Source organism: Manacus candei, unplaced genomic scaffold (genome assembly GCF_025592945.1).
Source record: "Manacus candei isolate 608988 ecotype Guabito, Panama unplaced genomic scaffold, ASM2559294v1 h1tg000069l, whole genome shotgun sequence".
NCBI classification, from domain to species: domain Eukaryota; kingdom Metazoa; phylum Chordata; class Aves; order Passeriformes; family Pipridae; genus Manacus; species Manacus candei.
In genome coordinates, this window is record NW_026138117.1 from 1855487 (window position 1) to 1878230 (window position 22744).

The 22744-nt window shown below is 37.2% G+C and overlaps 1 protein-coding gene across 1 annotated transcript in view; it reads left to right on the forward strand.

The window, feature by feature from the left end:
* OCA2 (OCA2 melanosomal transmembrane protein) overlaps positions 1–22744 on the forward strand; it is a 171604-nt gene that overhangs the window by 57081 nt on the left and 91779 nt on the right. The window contains exons 13-14 of the mRNA XM_051806902.1: positions 2074–2212; positions 11174–11306. Of these exons, the coding sequence (XP_051662862.1) occupies positions 2074–2212; positions 11174–11306 (272 nt within the window). The remainder of the gene's footprint in view (positions 1–2073; positions 2213–11173; positions 11307–22744) is intronic.

Genomic DNA, 22744 nt, shown 5'->3' on the forward strand with positions numbered 1-22744 from the left:
TGCAGTGTAAAACAGCAACAAAAAATTTTGCAAGTTTAGTTTATTCTAGATTGGGAAACAGCTGGTGGATGAAAGCCTCATTTGTCTTCTGTCCGATTACCTTTTCGAGAGATCACTTTGCCATACCCCAATCAATTATTACACCTCTAGCAGTAAGCAGCACTGGAGCTACTGAACACTAAGTTTTCTTTAGCTGTGTTGCAGAATATTTTGAATAAACTATTTCACAGAAATAGTTAGAAGGGACCCACAAGAATCATCAAGTCTTAAGTGAATGGCCCATACAGGGGATTGAACCTGCAAACTTGGTGTTAACAGCACCATGCTCTGTAATTGGAAATAGTTTGAAATCCAGAGATTAATGTAGCATAAAAAGGTTTTCAGAGGCAGAGCTACTGTATCTTTTATTGTGTTTTTGAAGAATCATAGAATAGCCCGGGTTGACAGGACCTCAAAAGACCTTCTGGTTCAAGCTTTCATGGGAAAGGAAGCCTAGATGAGATTATCTGGCACTCTTCAGTCAAATCTTGAAAACCATCAGCAATGGGACTCCACTACATTCCTGGGAAGTTGTTTCAGTGGTTAACCGCAAATTCTTTTTTTCTTATGTTCAGATGAAATCTCTCCCTTGTACTTGTTGCCCCTTGCCTTCTCCATGTTGATCCTTGTGAAGTGAGAGCCTCTCTGTAGCCTCACTTTATGTAATGGACTTTCACACTAAATGTATACTAAGTACTTTAGTTTTATACTAAATGAGCTTGTGACACTGAAGGAGGGGAAACTCAGTATGTGGGAAACATTTGTATTTGAATCACTATCAAAGCTAAAATAAAGTTTTAACTCACCTACTAAAACCAAACAATTGCCTAGTTCAAAAAGCTTCATGCTGGGCATCATTTTTTGTTTTTATATTACTGCCATTGTCTACAGCTTCACTGTGTTGCACTGTGCAGTCATTGCCATGGAGATAAAGCTCGCAGAAAATCTTACCGACTTATGAATATAAGGCTTTCTATTTCCTTTAATAAGGCATAAACCATGATGCTTGTTTCACCCTGCATTTTGTAGTAAGCTGATAAAAAAAGGTAATATTTACCCCCTTTTAACTGTAATGTATTTTCAAGATACTTTATTATTGGGAACTAGAAAAGGCTAACGATTGTACACATGAGGAGTTATATAACCAGGGCAAGCAAACTGAAAATTGTGACCCTGACATACAGCTAACACAGTCTGACGGTTTTATACTTTGAGCTTAGTCTTTCCTGACTTACGTCAGAGTTCTCATTTCAAGTCCATGAGAAAGAAAGAATCATTAAAGGAAAGTTAAGGTTATATTTTTAAATATTTGGAAATCAAGGAGCAATGGAGCTAAAATACAAGTACAGTTGTAGTCTTGTACCACAATTAATATATTTGGGCCAGTTGTATTACAAAGTATCTTTTAACTGAATGATTTCAAACTGCTGGGAAAAGAGTGTATTTTTGCAGAGTTATTATTTTCTGGAGTTTTTATGTGCTGATATATATGTCATCTGACAGTGTTTTTTCTGGGTTTTAAATTGACACTTGGTGATAACACAAGTGAATCAAATTAAGCTTTTGTGCAATACACTCTTCTCTTTGAAATATAGGTTTTAATAATACAGACTTAGACCAAACAGCGAAGCTCAAGCCTTCCTTCAGGGAATTGTGTGACAGCACTGCAGTGAGAGCAATACTGAGAGAGCATTCTTGCTACCCACTCTTTCCCTCATCCCCTATTAGGTAGAGGGGGTAATAATTTCAGTGTGACCTCCATCTTTATGTTCTGGAGCAATGTCTTGATAAGTTGTGAGGAGGATTCCTTATTCTAAATTGCTTAGGTGTGATTTTAACTTTCAGCCTTTACTACCACAACCCATGTCTAAACTCAAACGTCTACTTAGAAATGAGTGGGTTATGTGGGTTTGTGCATAAATGTAATTTGTGTGAGTTGAAGTAACTGTGTGAAGACTGCTATGTGTAAGTTTTAAGATTCAAGGCAATTTATGCATAGCATAAGAAGTTAATTTCATTGTCTTTATACCACAGGCTCTGTGAAGTACTTAATCTTGATCCTAGGCACGTCCTGATTGCAGAAGTAATCTTCACAAATATTGGAGGGGCTGCCACCGCTGTTGGGGATCCTCCAAATGTGATTATTGTTTCAAAGCAGGAGCTGAGAAAGAAGGTACATACTGCAGTCTGTTTGGCTACTAAAATTAAGTGGTGATATTGACTTATTCGGTGTTGATACTTCTCTTCCCCAGACAGTCATATAAACAGAACATAATCCACTTTTTCTACCATGCTATTTCTTTCTTAGTAGGATGATCAGGCAGAAGAGAGTGATCTTTAGGGGACAAAATAGTGATGAAGAATAGAATTTTTGATATGGACTGAGAATACCAGTTTCCTTTTTGTGTTGTTGGTGAGGATCTCCTTATCAATGACAAAGTGAGGAAAGAAGTAAAGCAACAGAGAGCTGCAGAGGGGGCAGCAAGTTGGAAAAAAAGAAAAATGAAAATGAAATTAAAACCCATCCATTTTTTTAGAAGAGGCTTTTTCTCAAAAGTTAAATATAATGAGACAATTCTATTCCTTTACAGCAATTCCAGAAAGAACTGTCTATATGCAAGACCTCATAATATGAAAGGCTGCATTGCTCACGTCACACACGAGGCACTTTATCCTTCAACCACAGTCCAAGGGGACATGAGGGGTGGGAGGAGGGTGGAGGCTCCTCCCATGCAGCATGGGCCACAGCTGGCTCCCACCTCCTGCCAAAGTTTTGGTATCTCCAGGCTGCAGTGACAGATTTTAACTTCCACCACTTGGCTCTTCCATTGTTTGCTGGGTGTCTGGTGCCAAAGGGAGGGCTATGGTGGCTGGTGCTGAGTGGGACTACAGAACACAAGACACCTGCCAGAAGGAGCATCCCAGTCCCATCTTCTCCCACCCACATGACCCTCTCTGCCCTGTGGATAGGCAGAGTTGCTGCCGGTGGGTGTTCACATTTGCAGCTTTTAGCATCTGCATGGAGCTGGTGTTTGCATGAGTTTACTGTGCTCTCAGCTATCCCTGCTATCCATGAACACAAGGGCATCAAGTCTCCCTTCTGCCTCTGGCACTCCCAGTCACCTCTTCCTGGTGTGCTGTGGGGCATCAGGGAGGCATTCTGCTCAGGATGCAAGAGGCAACCCCTCCTGGGTTGGGCCAGCTCTGTCCTCCTCCTGGCTCTGCATCACCACCAACAAGCAGTGTGATGGAAGGGGCATTTATGTAATGTACACATCTACAAGGACACCAGGCATATGTTTTCTGGTTTGGTCAGGTGTCATAAACCCCCAAAATAAGTAAATCAACCTAAAGTAATTTAGTGTGAATTGACCCAGTGTGAAAATAACTGTGCGATTGGAACAAGGGAGTTGTAGTATAAAATCTTAGGGGTTTTTTAATTTTTTTTTTTTATTTGGAGTAACTTATGTATCTATTGCCCTGTGAAAGAAACATCTCTTCTAATTAACTGAATACACTCAAATTAAGTACTGTCCAGATTCGCAAATGTCTGAAAGTTCATAGTATTTAATAAACTGAATGTTTACCATCAAAATATTTGAAATGTACTGCAATTGGCTTGTTTGGAGGGTGACTTTGAAAACTGTAATATTCCCAGCTGAGGATTTGATAGCTACATTTTACATTTTAAATATGAAATCCATGCAACTCTTTAAAACATCTGATCTAAAGGAGAATAATTAGCACCTGCCATGCAGGTCATTTTCCTAAATACTCAGAAACTCGTCATCCCTGTAGAATTTTGAGAAGCAGCTATAAACATGGGAAATAATTAAGCAATCATATTGAAAAGGAACAATTTTACATTTCTCTTGAATTTTTAGGAGGACTCAAATGTGTAAATATGCTGGCAAATATGACATTATAGCAAATTCTATATCTGAAACAAGCACAGAAAACTTTCCAGATGTTTTCACTCTGGCTTATTTTTTGTTCCATCACAGAAATAAGAATGTAATAAAACAGATCAGGTTCAACACAGGACCATAGTCCTTGTGCTGCATCTTTTCTATATTCTCAATTGTTATATTTTTGTATATAAATAAAAGAGGGTCAAAGACCTATCCTTGGCTCTGAGGCAGAGTGGCATGGTTTGGCTTATGTCCTCACTGCTTAGGGCTCACCCCTTCTAAAGGAGATTTGCCTGGGAGAGTGCTAGCAGGAGTAACTGGATAAAGCCAAGAGTGAGGGCAGGGAGGGAGCTGGACCATCTGGCCTCTAACAGTCTGAGCTGTTCAACTAATAGCTTGATTTTGTCCACCTGCTCCAGCATGCTGTCTCTTAATCAGAAGGAGAAACATAGACATTGTTGTCTTGTTTCTAAAACTAGTTCTAGCAAAAACTGCTGTGAAGAAGGGTTATATGATCGACCACAAATCTGTGCCTAAAATGCATGGGAAGCCTGCTACATCAGTACCAAGTAAATTTTTTTTTTTAACTGTTCCAGAGGTAAAAGTTCTTGAATGCAACAATAACATTATGGAAACAGTTCTTCATGCAGTATTTTTTTATAGTGTCTATTATGATTTTTTTCTATGGAAAATATCTAATTTTCACCTCCTTTTAGCATTATAGTCATGTTTTTGGACATTCTAGCAATTTCAGGAATTTCTTCCCCTTGATATTGTCATTGAAATTCCCTTTTTCATCCTCTTTCACTTCCTTTTCAGTGTTATCTTTGCACAGTAAGTACAAGAGTACTTGGACAACCACCCCTGCAAGAAGCTGAATAGTCAATTGCACTATGTAGATGACTGGGTTTTCTGATTTATTAGGTGCTATCAGGAGTCAGATTTCACCAGTCTTCCTGAACTTTTACTGCTGTACAGCAGCCTCTAAAAGCAGCCATGTAAAATATTAGGCAAGCTTAAACTTTTTTAGGAAACCTTGGCTTTTAAATCAGTATGAAAGGAAGTTCAGCCTTGTTACTTTAGGTGCTATTATTGGGTTAGAAAATGTTAAAAATGCTTTATTCTTTGTTTACTGTAATGCCGGAGAGATTTTTCTCCCTAGGTTCAGGGTAAAACTCACATCATATTAAAAATACTTTATTTAAACTATATTTGAATAAATGAAGTTTTTGTAACATTTTGCTCATTAAAATGTGGGAATAAGTTATTTTATTTGTCTTGAGATGCAAATGAATGTCAAAAGAATTCTTCCTTTGTAGCTGTGCTAAATTTATAATCCTGACATATTCCCTACCATCATGACTGGAATCAGTGGAACATTTGCATAATAGGAGAAGAACATTTGTTGTATTCTTGCTTGTTCTTAGTTGGAGTGGGAATAAGTTTCACAAAATAGCATTTATGTTGAGATTTTAGGGAAGGAAAATAAGAGTTCTCAGTAAGAGCAAATGGAAAACTTGTTTAGTGAATATAAAACTTTTTCTTAGTGTTTTATTATCTTCAGAGTGCTGCTACTGAGTGGCTATTGTTAACAAAATTATATTTTTATCTTGAAGAGATATGTGCTTCAGACTTTGGGAACTCCATTTTTATATGCACAATAGAGCACGAACCGGTTGGATATGGTCATTGCTTTCAGAAAGGTTGAACATCAAATCCTCTATATTTTGGAACTTCACAAGTATCTATAATCACACCTTTGAAATCAGAAATTGCTTGTGCTCTAAGCATAGGCTACGATCACAAGTTCTTTAAATAGTGGATTGGGAATAGGTCCCCAGAGCAAAATGACGGTGTGAACATAGCGATGGTGAATATGTGCACTAGCCTATCTAGCCCTAATCTGCCTAAAAGAGGTAATGATAAGGGCAAAGGCAGTTTTAGCATGTACTAGCCAGTGGATTACATCCTTTTATTTACTATTTTTGTTAGCATGTGATAAAGCTTGTGCTACTAATCTGATATTTGCTGAGGATTTGGGGGTTTCAGCATCCCACTCAGAGTTATTCCTGCCATTTAACAGGAATTCTCTAGAAAAGTCACAGATATCAGGTTTTCCTCTTCTGCCTTTTAAGGGACTTTCGGCCTTCATGCTGAAATTTAGCATCATGTGATATTAGTTGATTGTATTTAATGAAAAATTGTGGTACCAAAAATTTATGAATAAAAGTAGGTACTTCTGAAAAATAGAAGAGAAAATCCTAGTGAAATGGATTCCTGTAGTTTACTAGGCTATTATTGTTAAGTCTGCTGTATACAAGCTTGTTAAAACTTTTAATCAGTTTGTAGAACTCTACCCTTTCAATGTTTCAGTGATCCCTTTTCTCAAAAAAAAAAAAAAAAATTAAGTCGTAGGTAAAGTACATGAAATAAAATTTACGGGTTTACATCTGGTTTCAGATTTTTTCCCATTTCTGCATGTAGTAATCATTAAAGAGTATAATGCAAAACAAAAAAGGAGGTTCATCAGTGTCTCAGATAAACATTATCCTCATGTAGCTGGGTTAGACCGTAAGTGATTTCTGACTTAGTGACACTATGAGCGGCTCCCCCAAGACAATGTAGATCTCAGTCACTCAGCTGAAAGGGTTGTTTAAACCAGTGTAGAAATTGCTCTTCCTCATTTTATTAGTTTTAGAATACTAAGTAAAGGGCATTGTGGCTAGACGCACAGATTTTGCTGCTCCCTGAATTGCTGCACCCAACTATAATTTTTGCTTTCTCTTTGCTCTAAAATGGCAGTTTTCTTCTGGAAGGGTCTGAATGACTAGAATTTAACTTCACATCTCCAAAAGCAATAAAAAATAATAACCAAGAGCCTTTTGATTAAAGCTAACCTTTTAGAAAAACAGCATGATACTTCCTCCTAATATGAAATTGATATATTTGACTTTGCATTTTAAACTATAAACCAAGGAAAGATACCCACTTTGTTTCAACTCTGAATCTCTAGGCAGTGGAACCTTTAGGCTGTTGTCTTGTTAAAACAAAATCTTTAGATTTTCTATCTGCTGGGGAACAGGAGATATTTGATGCAATCAGCATAGCCTCAAGTAAGGGACATTTAAAGCATGTTTTGTATTTACCTGATAGATTGAAATCTCCTGGAAGAAAAATATTTCTTGCCTATTGTGCATGTCAATTCTATTCCAGTCTACTGTGCAGGAGAAGAAAATCTTTGTGAAAATGACATTTTGTTGTATGCAGCAGACATGTAGAGCACTTTATTGTGTTTTTACAATGCTGAATCCTGGCCCCAGCAGTGCAGAGGACTCTGGAGGTACAAAATGTGCTATTAACAACCACAAAGGGTATGAATGTAGGCTCTGTGGAAATGTTGCATGCCCTTCCTGGGGTTTGGAAAGGGGAGCAGGAGCCACTGATAAAGCTACTTTACCACCATCTTGGTATCCTTTACTGCATCATTTGAATCTGTGGTGCAGTGAAAACCCTTTAGCCTCTTAAAGTTCTCCAAGAGGTTGCCCGTTGGCTACTAGCTACCATGTCTGGTGTGAAATTGGCCTTCTTTTTCCCTGAAAGCACATTCTCTGTGCTGCAGAGAGGCTGGTGCTGAACACCCAGCCCAAAGCATCAGGGTAGGCAGTTGTCTGTATTTCACTGTAAGCCTTAAAAAGTATCAGCCATAAAAAGTAGTGCACTTGGTAGTCCTCAGCCTTCTCATGGCTACAGGGTGTCAGTTGTCCAAGGCTAGTGATCCTCAGGATTCATTTTCACTCACTGTCTCTTGTGGATCAATACAAGGAGAGATGAATAACAGAGATGAAAGCTGGGAGCAAGGGATGGGAAGAGAATTAACTCCAGTCTTGGATTATCACAGGCAATGCAGTAATGCAAGCCCTTTTCTGAAATAAGCACACTCATGTTAGAAAACTATTTGTTTCAGCTGAATTGGAAAGAGCAGGGTAGCATGTTTTCTATTTCCTCAGGGATCTCAGAGATAAGAAAGATCAATGGGATGATATTATGAAGTTTAACAAAATCCTGAATCTCAGCCCAGCTACTCTCTTTGAAAAGTTAGTGTAAGCCCTTGGATATGATGCCAAAAAATCTAGTAGACATTTTTTTTCCTCTTGTGTTCATGTCTGCAAATCGCTTTTAAGCCTTATCTACATCAGTTCTTTTGTCATAAAGCTGTGCTAATCCTGATTTTTTTTAGGAGTATTTGATCTCTATCTCATTTCAATTCTTTCAACTATCAGTCGGATCTGAGACTTCCTTCCTAACTTCAGCATTTTAGTTTACCTTCTAGGTTAATGTGATTTTCTTCATCAAGAAATTAGTTTTGTGGATTTCAAGTGACACATTTCTTGTGCTGTATTTTTTCAGAAGCTTCTGCATTGTGGCATTGCAGTAACAAAGCACAGTTTTGTTTTATTTTTCTCTGAAGTTGGTGCAATAACAAAAAAGTAAAGGCAAGTGAATTTCTATATCTGCATTTCTTTGCAATGGGCCACTTCCTTAAATTCAAGGTCCTTTAACATGTGATGGAGACACGACATATTTAAACTTGAGAGTTACCAAGAATTCTTTGGGTTCCTATTTATGGTTTTTATTTCCTGCTTTAGCTTGTATCTTTAAGCCTGTGTATCTTCACAGAGAATTTCTACTATCATACCTGGCCCCATAGCTGGCTTCTTCATGATGTGGGCACATTGCTGCCAACTTATGATAAGCTTCATCTTCACTGTTTTTGTTTTTTTTTAATAAGACTAATTTGAGTGCAAAAATAATTTTCCTCATTCTGGTAATTCTGTATTGAGCATATTCTGACCACTCCTAATTACTTTATTGCTCCTCAGCCAGTTTCCCAGTCATTTTTTCTTTCACAGGATAATTTTTTTCTCCAGTCAGATTTAGGCATTATTATTTTGCCTGGTGTAGCTTCAGTATTTTTACAGCTTAATTCCCTTCAGTTTCCTACATCGCTTTATGCCACTTTGGAGATATATAAAACTGAATGCTAATTTTTGCATATTTTCTGAACTGTTTAATGACACATTGTCAATAGTTGAGAAATTTCTGAACCAAGGCCAATTCACCTTGCTTTTAAGATTCTTATTTTTCTGGCCAAAATTTTCTGATCTTTCTTTTTGGCTATAATCTTAGATGCAACTCATATAAAAAGTACAATTATTGTCAATGTTAAATGACTTTAATTAAGGAAATAAACATGGGAGATATACTTTGGGGGCAGGTCTTACAAACACTGAGCCTTTGCAGGATTTCTTTTTGTTATTTATTGTTATTTGTAAATTTCCTAGAGTTATGAATGTTGATTTCATCCCTCACAGAAATGTCTTCTGTAGCTCTGAATCTTGACTTGATGCCCAGAGGCTAATCTTTCCAAGCATTTATAAAATTGACTTGTAAAATCTATCTTACAGAGATGTCAGACACCTTACTAGCTGACCTATTATGTAGGCAAACCAAATGAAGGTACATTATTTTCCATTGTGGTGTCACAGTCTTCTGTCCAATTCTTAAAATAATCTCATTCCGATTCCTGAAGGGTCTTCCTTCTGCTTCCATAAAAGCAATGGCTGTAGTGAGTTATAGCAAAAAGCCAGCAAATGAGCAGATGTACAGTTTCACCTTTTAGTGTCTGGAGAGTAGAAGAGTCAAGGAATCTATTATATAGCAACTAAGGATGACTTTCTTTAGCTCATGAAGCTTAAATCTGTATTTTTAATAGGATCAAATTCTAATCCTAGGTCTGCATATTTATGGTTTGAGATTTATTTAACTGTCTGCAAGCTATGGATTTTTTTTGCCAAAGAGCACCAATCTTTATCTGGCTATGAAAGTTCTTTATGACTGTAATCAGTTTCTCGTGTCATGTGTCTTTTTATTATGCCCTGTGGTACAATAGAGAAACTTTTTTTTCCCTTTTTTGAACCAGAGACATTTCAGCTAGGAAATTTCCACAAAAATTCTTTTGGTAGGAGACAATATAGAAGAACACACATTTAAGATAGTAAGTTCCCAATAGTTTTAACACACCGGAGGTAGTATCAGCTGATGCTGCAAAAGAAACTGTTTTTAATATACATTGGAATTACGGAAGGATCTATAGTGAAAAAGCAATGGACATAATGAAAAAGCTCATAGTGAAAAAGCAACGGACAATAAAGACATAGAGGTGTGTCACAGGGAGACACACTAAATTTCTAGAGTTTCTGTGAAATCAGTAGATGCTCTGAAAGTTCAGTTTGGGCAACCTGAGCTATCCAGGGCTTGGACTATGCTTTCTGACATGTGCCACAGAGCTGCTCTGTTGGGATCAGTGGTTCAGACAACCTCTGCTCTGTGAATGTAAGATAGTTCCTTACTACCAGAGTACTTGGAAGTGATCTCCCTTGGAGCTTCATGGATAACTGCTCTTGGGCAGGGAAGCCATGACTACAGACAATCCCAGCCCAAAGGCTAACCCTGATCCATTACAGTGTGTTTAATATGGAACAACGGAATAGTTCAGTTGAAAGGTACCCTAGAGATCATCTAGTCCAATGTTCTGCTCAAAGCACGGATAACTTCAAAGTTTTAGGGCAAGTTGTCAGTATTCATTCTTATTGTTCGAAAGCAGTAGCTTTATAATATGTTCAGCTTAATCTTTTTGAGAACCCCTATCATTAAAGGGTTCCATTGTGCAAAATCTTTAGAAGTGTGTTGATTTACTGACAAGGTGGAAAAAGAAACAGAATATTGATATATTTTTATTGTAGAAGAATGGTTCAGATAGAATTATTGTTAAAATATAATTGATAGAATTATTGTCAACACATTACCACAAAACCAGGTCATTAAAATGTAACTGTTTCAGAGTTAGTGTGATTTAAAATTAATTTTCAGTGATTTAAGTGAGAAATGAAAGTTAATGATTCAGTTTGGGTTTATTTTTACTATCTGTGTCAGGAACACTAAATGTGTTTCAGAATAACTTGTAATGTTTTGTTTTAGCCCTCTGAATTATATGGCTTTTCTCCTCAAAACAGATGAAATACAGCAGATACTGTACTTGGAACTTAGTTTATTGCTTTATATTTATTTTTGATTGCTAAAGTACATATAGCTGAATAGTTTTCCCTGCAGGTAATATAGAAAAATAAGTGATTTTTAATTTAGTTTTTCATTTTTATTTTCAGGGTTTGGATTTTGCAGCCTTCACGGGGCATATGTTTGTGGGTATCTGCCTTGTTGTTCTGGTCTCCTTTCCTTTTCTCAGACTTCTTTATTGGAACAAAAAACTTTACAATAAGGAGCCAAGTGAAATTGTTGGTAAGTGTGAGTGTGAAAAAAAGTTATTATTGTTACACCTGATATGTACTAAATGGAAACTGAACACAATGCAGTCTTCAAATGGAAGTACCCATTCTGCTTCAGTCTCTGAACATTAATTTTTCAACTAATAAGTTTTTATTTTCAGTGGTGATATTTTCTGATTTTTAGAAATTGATGCTTTTCTGGTGCTCAAATTGAGGCTTTGACATGAATTATTAAATATATTTCAAAATTTCCATGGATATTTTGCATCATTTATTATAGCCATAGGCTTGAATACCAGAATGTTCTGTATTGCATCATAAAACATCTGCTCAAGGTGCTGAGTTCACAACATAGCTTCAGAAATAACCCAAGTTTCCCTTGTGACAGGCACTGATGCATTCCCCTGCTGCTGGTTTTCTTCCATTGGATTTTTCAGCAGTTTTTTCCCTGATTTATGTTCAGTGAAAGACATTTCATCAAAGTAGAACTTTCCAAATTCTTTCCAGCTTGCCTCTGTGGCTCTTCCAATCCTAAGTTTCCCTGGTGCATAATTTCTACAATTCAGGAGAACTAATCTATGTCTTTTTATGTCCTGCACCTCAGTAGTCTCTGAAGCTGTTAAAGTAGTTTCAATGACTGTTGCCTATGTCGGTCCCTTTTTGTCTTCATGCTTTTATGTCTTTCTATTCAGTCATTTTGAAGTTTTCATCATTGTTCTAGGGCTTCTCTTTCAGTGACAAAGTTTAATAATAACTCCAAAATGTTCCCAATGTCTTTTTGAGGTAAGAAGTAATTCACTAAGTATAATTTCTTAGCAATCTTTGTACAAGGATAGTAGAGTATAACAGTTTCTTCCATGGGATTGATGCTTTTTTTACTTTTGGCTGCAGAAGACTTAGGATTCAGGCCTCCATTGACCATGCAACAGATGTTTTAATGTGCCGTATGACATCTCTGAATGTGGCATCTCTTTAGCATGGGGAGGGCAACTTTTGGTAGGGTTGATCTGTCTTGGCTTCATTTGTAACCTGTGGAGAAAGATAAGTGCTCTTAAAAACTAATGTAGCTGTGTGTGATAGAATAGTTATATTGCAGCCCCCAAAAGCCTACTTCTTTCAAGTATAAGGAGAGTCCAAGGTGACCAACTCTGGGAGTCAGAGACCTTCATGATAGGTAACTCATTCAGGCAAAATGAGTACCACTTATAGTGCCTTGCCTTGTTCCAGGGAAAATTTGCTTTAGGATTAAGATTGTATTAAAAAGGCAGAAATGACAGTCCTCTCTGTAGTGGATTATACCATATCTCTTGAACCTGTTCTCATAAAAAGGTCAGAGAAGAGATTTCACTGCTTAGGAATTTCTTGTGAAGACATTTTATTTTGAGGGACTTCAGCACCCATCAGCACAAAGTGCTCTCAGCTTACCTGTATATCTCTAGGGGCCAGAGTCTTTCTCAGTATTAAGATCCAAAACGTTTTTGAGGTGTTCTAGAGGTTATACTACCTAACTCTTTCCTAAGAGAATTCATGAGAATCTTTTTCTTGGGGAGGAGAGGAACCTTTGCAAATTCCCAGATAAAATCCTGTGTAATTATGCATCATTATATAAAATTATTACTTTTCCTCATTGCCTGGAAACACATTATTAAGTTCTTGGTATTCAGCATTTTTTATAACTTCCCAACTTTCTTATTTTTAAAAAATTAATCTACTTTTATTAATTTCTTATCTTCAATAAAAGTCATGGCTTCATGAACATTTCCATGAATAACTAGAGCTATTATATACTTACACTATCTTTAAAAGTACTAGCTTGCAAGGTGTCTCAAGATAAGTAATACCTAAGGAGCAAGAAAATTATTTCTGCCAACTCTAATGGTTGATCCTGACATAATAGCATTATTCTGTGAATATATATTTTAGAAAATAGAATTGTTACTTTTTGCTTTTGGCTATAAACTTTTAAAGCTTATGTTTTGGATTTTTAAGAAACAAAGTCTGCATGACAATTTTTTAGATTAATTTGAATAGTACACTTTATTCAATAACATGGTATTTTTGCCAGTGAAACACTGGTTAGCATATTTCCCTCATTTCATTTCTTGATATCTTTATTATTTGCAGCTTAGTCTGTTCAGATATAGCACTCTCCTAATCAGTGTTCTTATAATCAGCTGCTTGTCCTTTGCTGTTCAATTAGAGCAAATGCTGAAGAGCCACTCTCTCTATTGAAAATTTCTGTGAAAGGGGAAGAGAAAGAGACCAACAGAGCTCCATTAGGAGATAGCTGTCATGGTTTGGATTTGCAGAATGGGTTCTAAGTTGCTTTCAGGGGTCCTTTCATCTCAGGTTGCAATGGTTCTGTGATAACTTCAAATGGCTCGTTTGAAGCAGCTGTTTTAATCAACTAAACAGTAGCCTTCTCTCACCCTGCCCCCAATTAGCAATTAAACAAGATATGTGAGATTTAATTAGTATATTATTTTCCGCAGATTTTTTTTCCATGTGAGCCATGTGCTTTAAGGTTTTTTCTGTTGCTTTAGGCTACACAGATTGTTGAGAATGGATTAGCACTAATTTTAAAAACAGACAATGCTCATATTCTGAATATACATTGTTAGCTTAATTTCAATGCTGTTTGTTACCAGTGTCTCTATTGGCTTCCAGACTGAACTGGAGCACCTCTGCAGCAGTAAAAATGCATGTTTATTCCCCAGAAACCACTATCTGCCTGAGAGGCTTTAAGCAGGGCATATTGCAAAGGAAAAAAAGAATCTGAAGAACTCAGCCATGAGAGAGAAAATTTGATGTTTTTTAAGAATGAAGGGATGTTTTGAGGACTTTTTTGAGTGTGTCATTCAGGTGACAAATTTGCTCCTTGTTCTATGTGATTCAGGAAAAGATGCTAGGGTTAGGAAAGTAAGCTGAGAAGGTTTGAAAAGTATATATATCTACACTTTCCCAAAAGGATATGTAAGCAGAAATAATAATATATGAGTCTGAGAGGAATTAAGCTTACTGTTCCCACTCTCCCTCTGAAAACCTGAAACCAAAGTTTTTTGTTCCCTTAAGGGTTAACAATACATTATTTAGTTCCTGGGAAGCATAACAATACACTATTATGTCTCTGCTATTAAGCTGTGGAGATGTGGACCTCAGTGTTTGGGAAGGTCACTATCCCCAGGGGAGTGGGTGGCACATGGTCTAGTGACAAGTATTATTATTGCCATTTTTGCCAAAGAGGAAGAGTTTTCTCCTAACACAACAACTTCTTTGGCACTAGCCCCCCATTTCTCCTCTGTTGCTTGCTCTCATTTCCTATTGTTTTGCTGGCTGAAAGAGAGATCCACCCTTGAAGCAGGAGTGGTGATGCCAAGGCGGGGGGGGGGGCACATTATTCTCCCTGGTGTAGCTCATGGTCTGCAGCAGCTGGGAAAATACTGATGGTAGTATGAGAGTCAGCATGTAAAGCCAACAACAGAAGGAACTTTCTAATTAATCATAGTCATGTGTAAAGTGCTTAATGTGTGAAAAACAAAGCACTGTTTCCCACAACGTGAAATGTGGTAACCTGATGAGTGAGCAAATCTTTTTCTTTCTTCCATATGGAGCCTTACAGATGCTTCTCAAAGAGAAGAAAAGGGAGAGGATGAAGGGAAAAAAGAAGTACCAAATGCACTGAAAATGTAGAAATCTAGAAGAGGAAAGAAGTAGGGCAATGATAATTAAGGGTTGTCAGCTGTTCGATTGACAGGACTCTGCTGCCTGAAAGATGTCCAGGCATTGTTCCTGAATTTAAAATATGTACTGCTTGCATCAGGACTCATTTTGTGGGAATCTGTGCAAACAGCGGCAGAGCTAAGAGGATGGTCAGGAGAGAAAAAAGGCAAAACTGAAAAACTCATTTAACACTAATGTCTGGTGAGTTTTCCCCTCTGTGTGCCATAGTGATTACAAATGTCTGCTGTAGTGCTTTGTGCTGCAGGTGATTGATCAAGCCCAGGCATCATCAACTGTAGTTGTAGCTGAAGAGATGGTATAGCCCAGTGCTATAGCCTGGTATATAGCCCCAGTCATTATTATTTTGTCCTTGTGAACTCTCTTGCCTGTCATAGTTCTGCTGTGCCTGCCTGGGGGAATGGTTCCCTGGGACAGGTGGCTCTAGTTAATGAGTTAAGAGCTTTGTTGTTATCTTAGGGAATAGGGTATCTGGGTGGCCTCTGCATTCTCTAGCAGTGGTGGTACATGCTATGTCCTCACACTATACCCTGCAGTGTGATGTGAAACCTTTAGGTTTACTGCTGGGGAAGAACTACTGTGATGACTTGCAAGAAAACCCAATACTGCTTCAGACACTCTGAACTGAAAAAAGCCCACATAAAAGAATAGTAATGTCCAGGGCCACAAAAACACTGCAGGGACACAGAGAGAACCCAGGATAAGGTGTTAGGTAGCATCAGTACATGTGCTGCTCGGGGTCAGAGAACAGTCCTTAGTCCTCTTTTAGTTAGTTACATATTTGTAACTGCAGGGACCATCTGGAATCAGTGAGAGGTATATCAATTATGTAGCTGAATTAAGTACGTTGACAAATCTCAGTCCGGAGGTGTGTCTGTACCTATGTAGGTACTTTAATAACTGCCAGTAAAACATTATTGGTATTTAATGTGATGTTGAAAGTAGTGGGCTGTACTCACTTGGAAGCTGGTTCAAGTGAGGAAACCAGCAAGCAGATTTTGAAGAGAATAACGTCCAAAGAAAGGAATATTTCAAGATGTTTTCAAGCATTCAGCTCAATCTGAGTGGCAGTTTTGCAATATGCACTGCACTCTGCTGTCTTTGCTCAGGGTGCTAATTTCACTGGAATACAAGAGAAGCATTTTTAAATTTTGGAGAATTATATGGAAGTAAAATGCGGGCTGGGTTTTTTTGACTTCCCCTCCCCCCCTCTTCTCTGCAATCCAGTTGTATATATTAACAATGATTAGTGAATAGTTAACATTCTCACTCTCCTACTGTGGATGTTAGCCTGCTAAACTAAAAGATTCAGCTTTCTTATTAATTATATTGGTATCTAATATAACAACTTTCTGGCACATATTGTATCTTTAATTTGAAAGGACTGTAAGACTTTAAGTCTCAAAGGAACTAGGCAGTCTTAATGTGCCTTCAGACATTTTGTATACTCCTTTTTGGATAACATATCAGGATCCACCAGGGCCATGCCTTTATGTTCAAAAATGTAAACTAAAAGCTGTCTTTTATTATTTGCACCTTCAATAGCTCTCTCAGTGATGAAAATAAGTGTAGTTTTTTAGTTGCCACACATTGAAACTTTCTATATTTTAAATATTTAGATAATTTTATGCTTAAATTCCTATATATATTCTTTGAATTGCTTTAGAGCTAATGGAGTATTCCCCTTGGAAAGAGAAAAACATTAATCTGTCTTTTCTTGTCTTCGGATGATAAAAATAGTATTCTGACATTGCAGAACAAGGGGAATATAACAATCTCATACTATTTGCTTAGTGCATCGATAATGTAGCCATCACAGGAAAGCAGCTGGAATATTATTTACCTGTCTTATGCAGAAAGAAAGTATAATATAGTGTCATTTTGAATCAACAGAGTAGCACTTCACAATTTATTACACACATTTTTTATGGAAGGAATGAGTACAGAAAAATCACTGATGGGAGGTAAAAAATTAGATAGTGATACCTCCTGTTTCTTTTACAGCACTTATGGCCCTCTGTTTTTCTACAGGAACCTCAATAGTGAAACAATTGTACAGATATACACTGGTTGGAAAGACCCAGCCTTTCCATTAACAGTGTTTTGGCGAAGCTATGACAATTTTTTTCACTTTATTGTGATGGCTCCAAAGTTCATAAGATCTTTCTAATATACAGAGCTTAAAAGAACTCTTTTGGTTAACACTAGGTCTGTATCTATGTGTTGTAGAAAGCTTTCACTGGGATGATGTTTGAAATACAAGTGTAATCTTGACAGATTATTAATTACTCCTGCCATTTTTATTTATCAAAATGTGTTGAACATATTAGTCACCATTTTTACATTGAGACCACTGATGAAAGTTATTATGACTCTGAAGTGTGCTTCATTATTTTGCTCCTCACTTTGTCCTATTAAAAGCATTAGAGGAGGCACTATCTTTTGGAATAATCTAAAAGAGAGTTGTCCTCTTGTGGCTGTATCTTTTCATGATTCTTTTCCTCATTAATACCATCTGGCACCACTTCTGCTTTTCCTGGTATTGAAAAGACATCAGTAGTAGTCATGATTTGTGGAAATGTTTTATAACTGGAATGTATCTATTGACTTTTGAGCAGAGTATAGTGAATTGGAGATTTTTTTAATTGAGACTTGTACTTTAATGGAAAATATCAGCGAAATTGATTTTCATTCTTAAGTCTGGCAGTCTGAATTAAAATCTTTTGATAGTGAGTAAACCAGAATTATTTCTCTAGATTTCACACCTGAGGAAAATTTTCTGAAACAAACTGCAGTGGAATTTTAGATAAATGAATGCTCAAAATACTTGACTCTTGACTTCCCATGACCCTGTGCCGTTCTCAGTGTAACAGAACAGAGCACTGTGAGTACATTAAGCAAGTGATAATGAGCACACATGGAACCTAAATACATTCAGATTCCTGCTGTTAAAAGACAGGGAATTGCAGTAGATGAAACTAAGGAACAAAACCACAAGGACTGACATAAGTTTGTGGCTGTCAATCTGATTTACTCGGAGATGAAAACAGAGCCCATATCCCCTGAGAGAGGGAGATCCCACCTGTCGTTCAGGGACAAAACCAATGTGTGTCTTTATCAACCATCCTGGAATGTTATGAGAAATCTAACCCTCTTTAATGTCTGTGGATTATTCCATCTGAGTCTTATGTGACCATCATAGATGCATTAAATTGACTATTCCCTTATAAGATGCAAGGGTAGGCCTTGTTGTACCTTCTTTCAGCAGATAAAATTACAGAGAGAAACTTGAAACACAGTGAGGATAAAATTCCAATTGTCTTTTGAAGGAGAAGAATACTTGTTGTATGGCAGCTTTCTGAACAGCTTAATCGTGGGCCTGCTGCAGCCTGCCCCAGCTTGCCCAGAGGATGACTCCTGAGAGGTGACTTAGGTGTGTGGCACCCTCCGAACTTTGCAGTTTTCTGCCCAGGCTCCAACTGCTCTGCTGCAGAGGTGAGGGCATCCTGTAATTCCTGTGCAATGGATGCAATCCCATGCTGGGTAACAGAGCTGGCATTAGATACCTTCATTACCACATGGGGCCCCAGCTGTTGAACTGAATTGAAAAGCTTAAATAAATGTCCTGTATTGCTTTATGCACCACTGTGCAGATTTCTTGCATTCCATTGCAAGTATTTAGCTAAATAAGGCAAAGTGTGTTTTGCTGTAGTTTTGAAGTCCTTGCAATGCTTATGCTCTGCTTACCTTTATCCACTATTGATGAACTGGACTATGCAAAGGAATAAAGAGAAGAACATTTCAGTTCAGGATTTTTCGCTACCTCCTCCCCTTGCCCTTCTCCCCGAATTAGAGCCTTACTCTTATGTCTGTTGAGGGGTGCTGCCTCTAGAAGAGAGGCATGAGCTATTGAGCTGAAATATCCCTCGAGGTGAATTTTTTCTACTCTTGGGTTTCACCTTTTGGATTTAGTTTCTGCTCTTTTAAAATGGAAATGACACTTACTTACAGTCTAATAATGCTTAGAGGATTGATTACATAATACCAGGGACTTAAAAATTACTAAAAGTTATAGATATTACTATTACTAGATTAAACTAGAATTCATGATACTTAATTTGCTTTGCAGTTAACATTTAAACAGAAATATTCTTATTCTGAGAAGTTATCTAAGAAAAATAATTGCTTTACTGAAAATAGTTAAGCTACAGTAGCATGTGGAGAAAAAAACTAAACAAAACATTTAGAGGAACATGCTTAGCATGTTGTTAGTCACAACCCAGCAGTGTAAACTTGTGTTGCTTGCAAAAGGATAGTTAATGTATTTATTGCATGTGCAGATTAAAACTTGCTGTTTAATGATAATTCTTATCATCTCATCAAGGTTGGTCACGCTCTTCTGAGTATATTCAATTAACAAAACTGGCCTTTTCAGATTGTGAGATTAGAAATTAATTACACTCAGTTTTTGAGGATGTCTTCTTTGTTATTGGCAGTCAGGTGGGAGGGAATGTGTGATTACTCGAGTGAAAATAAATCTGACTATTGATTGTCAGACTTCAGAAATAATATGCGTTTTTAAATTAAATTTAATATTTTTGAAAATGCAGAAAATATTTTCTAAAATGTCATAGTCCAGATCAGCAGCTCAAATTCCATTAATTTCAATGGATTCAGGATGTCATATTTGTGGTCTCCATGGCAAAATATGTTAAATGACAAAACCAGAATGGATTTGCAGCATAGAGCTTACATGTCTGATGATCCTTTATTTGATCCTATAACTAAGCCAAAAAATATTATTTTCTAGTTGTAAATGGATTTTCTATGGGAAAAAAAAGAGACAGAAAAAGAATAAAAGATAATTTTTGTGAAATAATAATGCTAGGTATATTGCTGTGGTGCTCTGTGAGCTTTATGAATGTAACATATTCACAAAGATTTTAGTATCATAACGGGTTGAGTGTGCTGACTGAGCTGCATCTCTCTTGTCTTCTTGTATTCCAGTCACTGCATACTAAACTTAGCTTTGCTTCTGTGACTTTGACTACTGCTACTGCAATTGCAGTTAATTTAGCTGCTCTAATGATAAAGTGCCATGCTACACATGTACCATCATTTCAGTTACTAGCAACAGACCTACCAGTGGTAGGATAAATTTGATAGTAGGCTGTTCCACCATAAGGCTAACCCTGTGAAAATACTGCAGATTGGGTTTGTTGGACAAGTGGAGAGAGCTCACCCTTAACATGACCATGTAGATCTCGGAGGTCTTTTCCAACCCCGTTGATTCTATGATTCTATGATTAGTTCTCATACAAGGAGAGTACAGGAACTTGTTTATCCAGGACATGGATAAACAGGGTGTGAGACCTTCCTATTCTGTGGCAACCAAATACTGCCCTTGTGCTGTTTTGGCCATAATTTCAAAGTGATTGATAAGACTCTGTAGATACATTAGGCCCTTGTCCATGTGTAGCATAGCATGTCATAAAATATCAGATGTTCCAAAACTCTGGGGCTTGCTGCCTAAGTGGTTTGTAGACATAAAATGGGAAAAGTATAGCAAGAGGACTCAGAGGCTTTTATCCATGTTCAGTGTTGATGCTGACTTCAAGGTCCTGCATTATATTTCCTTCAAATCAAAAACTACTGCTAATAAATATGTATCACCTGATGCCACAATGAGCTATTACAATAAAAGTGTGCATGAAAGAGAAATATGAGAAACATTCCATGGAATGACCTAGAAAATCTCTTCACAAATTATTACTGCAACAGGAATTGTAGCATAAAAGATGTGTCAACTGTTCTCATTTTCAAAGTACAGTCTGCGCTGAAGTAAATTCCACAGCAGGTCAGTTGTTCACATCCTTGGGATGTTTAGAAAACTAATGACTAAAAAATCAAGCATAGTGTACATAAAGGCATGATCAAAGCCATGTATATATGCCACAAGTATAGTTTTTAACATAGACCAGAAAGTACCAGGCCGATGTCGCTCAATTCAGAGATTAGCCCCAGGGCGCTTCAGATGTGGAACAGGAATTTCCAATGCCAAGTAATGCTGCTTTCTACTCCATCTGTTTTTTTGTGGCACAGATACAGTGATGATAGCTGCCTCTTTCTAAGGGAGAGAAGATAAAGATACTTTGTATGAAAATAATTGTTGGGGATTTGCACCTCAGTTAGATGGTGAATGACTCAACTTCCCTTTATCAGCAAAACCCTTGGTGAAATTTCACTTGGAAAGGATGGGGAGAAATGCTATGGCAGGATGAACAGATGTCATCAGAAAAGTTGTTGCAGCAAAGACAAGCTATAGGGAAGCAGAATAGCAACTGGATGATCATGCTTCATGAGTGTTTGACAGAGAAAAAGACAAAACTACACTTTTTCTCTTGGACTGAGGACAGTTTCAAAGCTATAGTCCAACTGACTCAAAAACAACATAAGAAAGAGGTACAGAAAGGACTTTTTTTTCCTCTGGGAGAGAGTGGAAAATTACTGCTTATATATTTGTGTGTGCCACAAATGTTGATGCAAAAGTAAATGATGATAGGAGAGCATCTCCACACAAAGTGACATAGATCCTTTGATAAGCAGGACCTATACATGTTTTAATATAATTTTGTGTCAGATTATGCTCCTGTCAAGGATCACCAAACATATTATGAAGGAAAGTGGTAGATTCTTTTTGATATCTGTGGTTCAGGTATTAATCTCTTCTGGGAAGAAGCTGAGCAGTAGTTGTTTAATAACCTAGGATAGTCATTGGGTTTTCAATAGTGTGAATTTATATTTCTGCTCTTGCACTGTAAAACTTAGGCAAACATTACCACTTTGACTGATGTGTGCTCATCTATAGACACGTACCATACAAGATGTAAGTTAATTCTTGTTCAGATACCTTTTTTTTTTCAACTAGGCAGACTCTGGACACACTTTTGCTTTTAAATGTTTGAGCTCTGTCAGGTATAATTCCTTCTCATGGTCAATCTTTACATGATTCACTCTGTATTATCATTATAAATACTTAGTCACGAAGGTGGGGAATTAAACATATTTAGTACTCGTTTTGATAACAGATACCATGAACCACTAGGGATTTGCAGCAGAAAATATTAATATCACTGCCTACATCAAAACATGTTTAAATTTGTCTTGTTATTACATCATTTATTTTTTTTATAAATAACACATATAGTTTGTTTACATGACTTCCACATCCATCTTCTCCCAGTCAACCAGCAGTAGGACAAGAGGGCATGGTCTTAAGCTGTGCCAGGGGAGGTTTAGATTGAACATTAGGAAAAATTTCTTAAAGAGAGAGTAATCAGCCATTGGAATGGTCTGCTTAGGGAAGTGGTGGATTCACTGTCCCTGGAGGTTTGTAAGATAAGACTGGATGTGGCACTTAGTGCCATGGTCTAGTAACCACAGCGGTGTTGGACTTCATGATCTCAGAGGTCTCTTCCAACCTGCTTGATTCTGTGATATTTTAGGATAACAGCAATTTGCTGATTGAATAGGGATCTTAAAATATAAAGCCTTGAATTCTTGTCACATTGTCTTCAACAACATGAAATTTGAGTGGAATAGAAAAGAAGGGTGAGGAAACATCTTCTTGCTTCAACAGGAAGCACTTGTGCAGACAGTTTCTGAATGTTCTGCTTTTGTTTCTTTAGTGATTTCCTGTAAAATTTAAAGCTT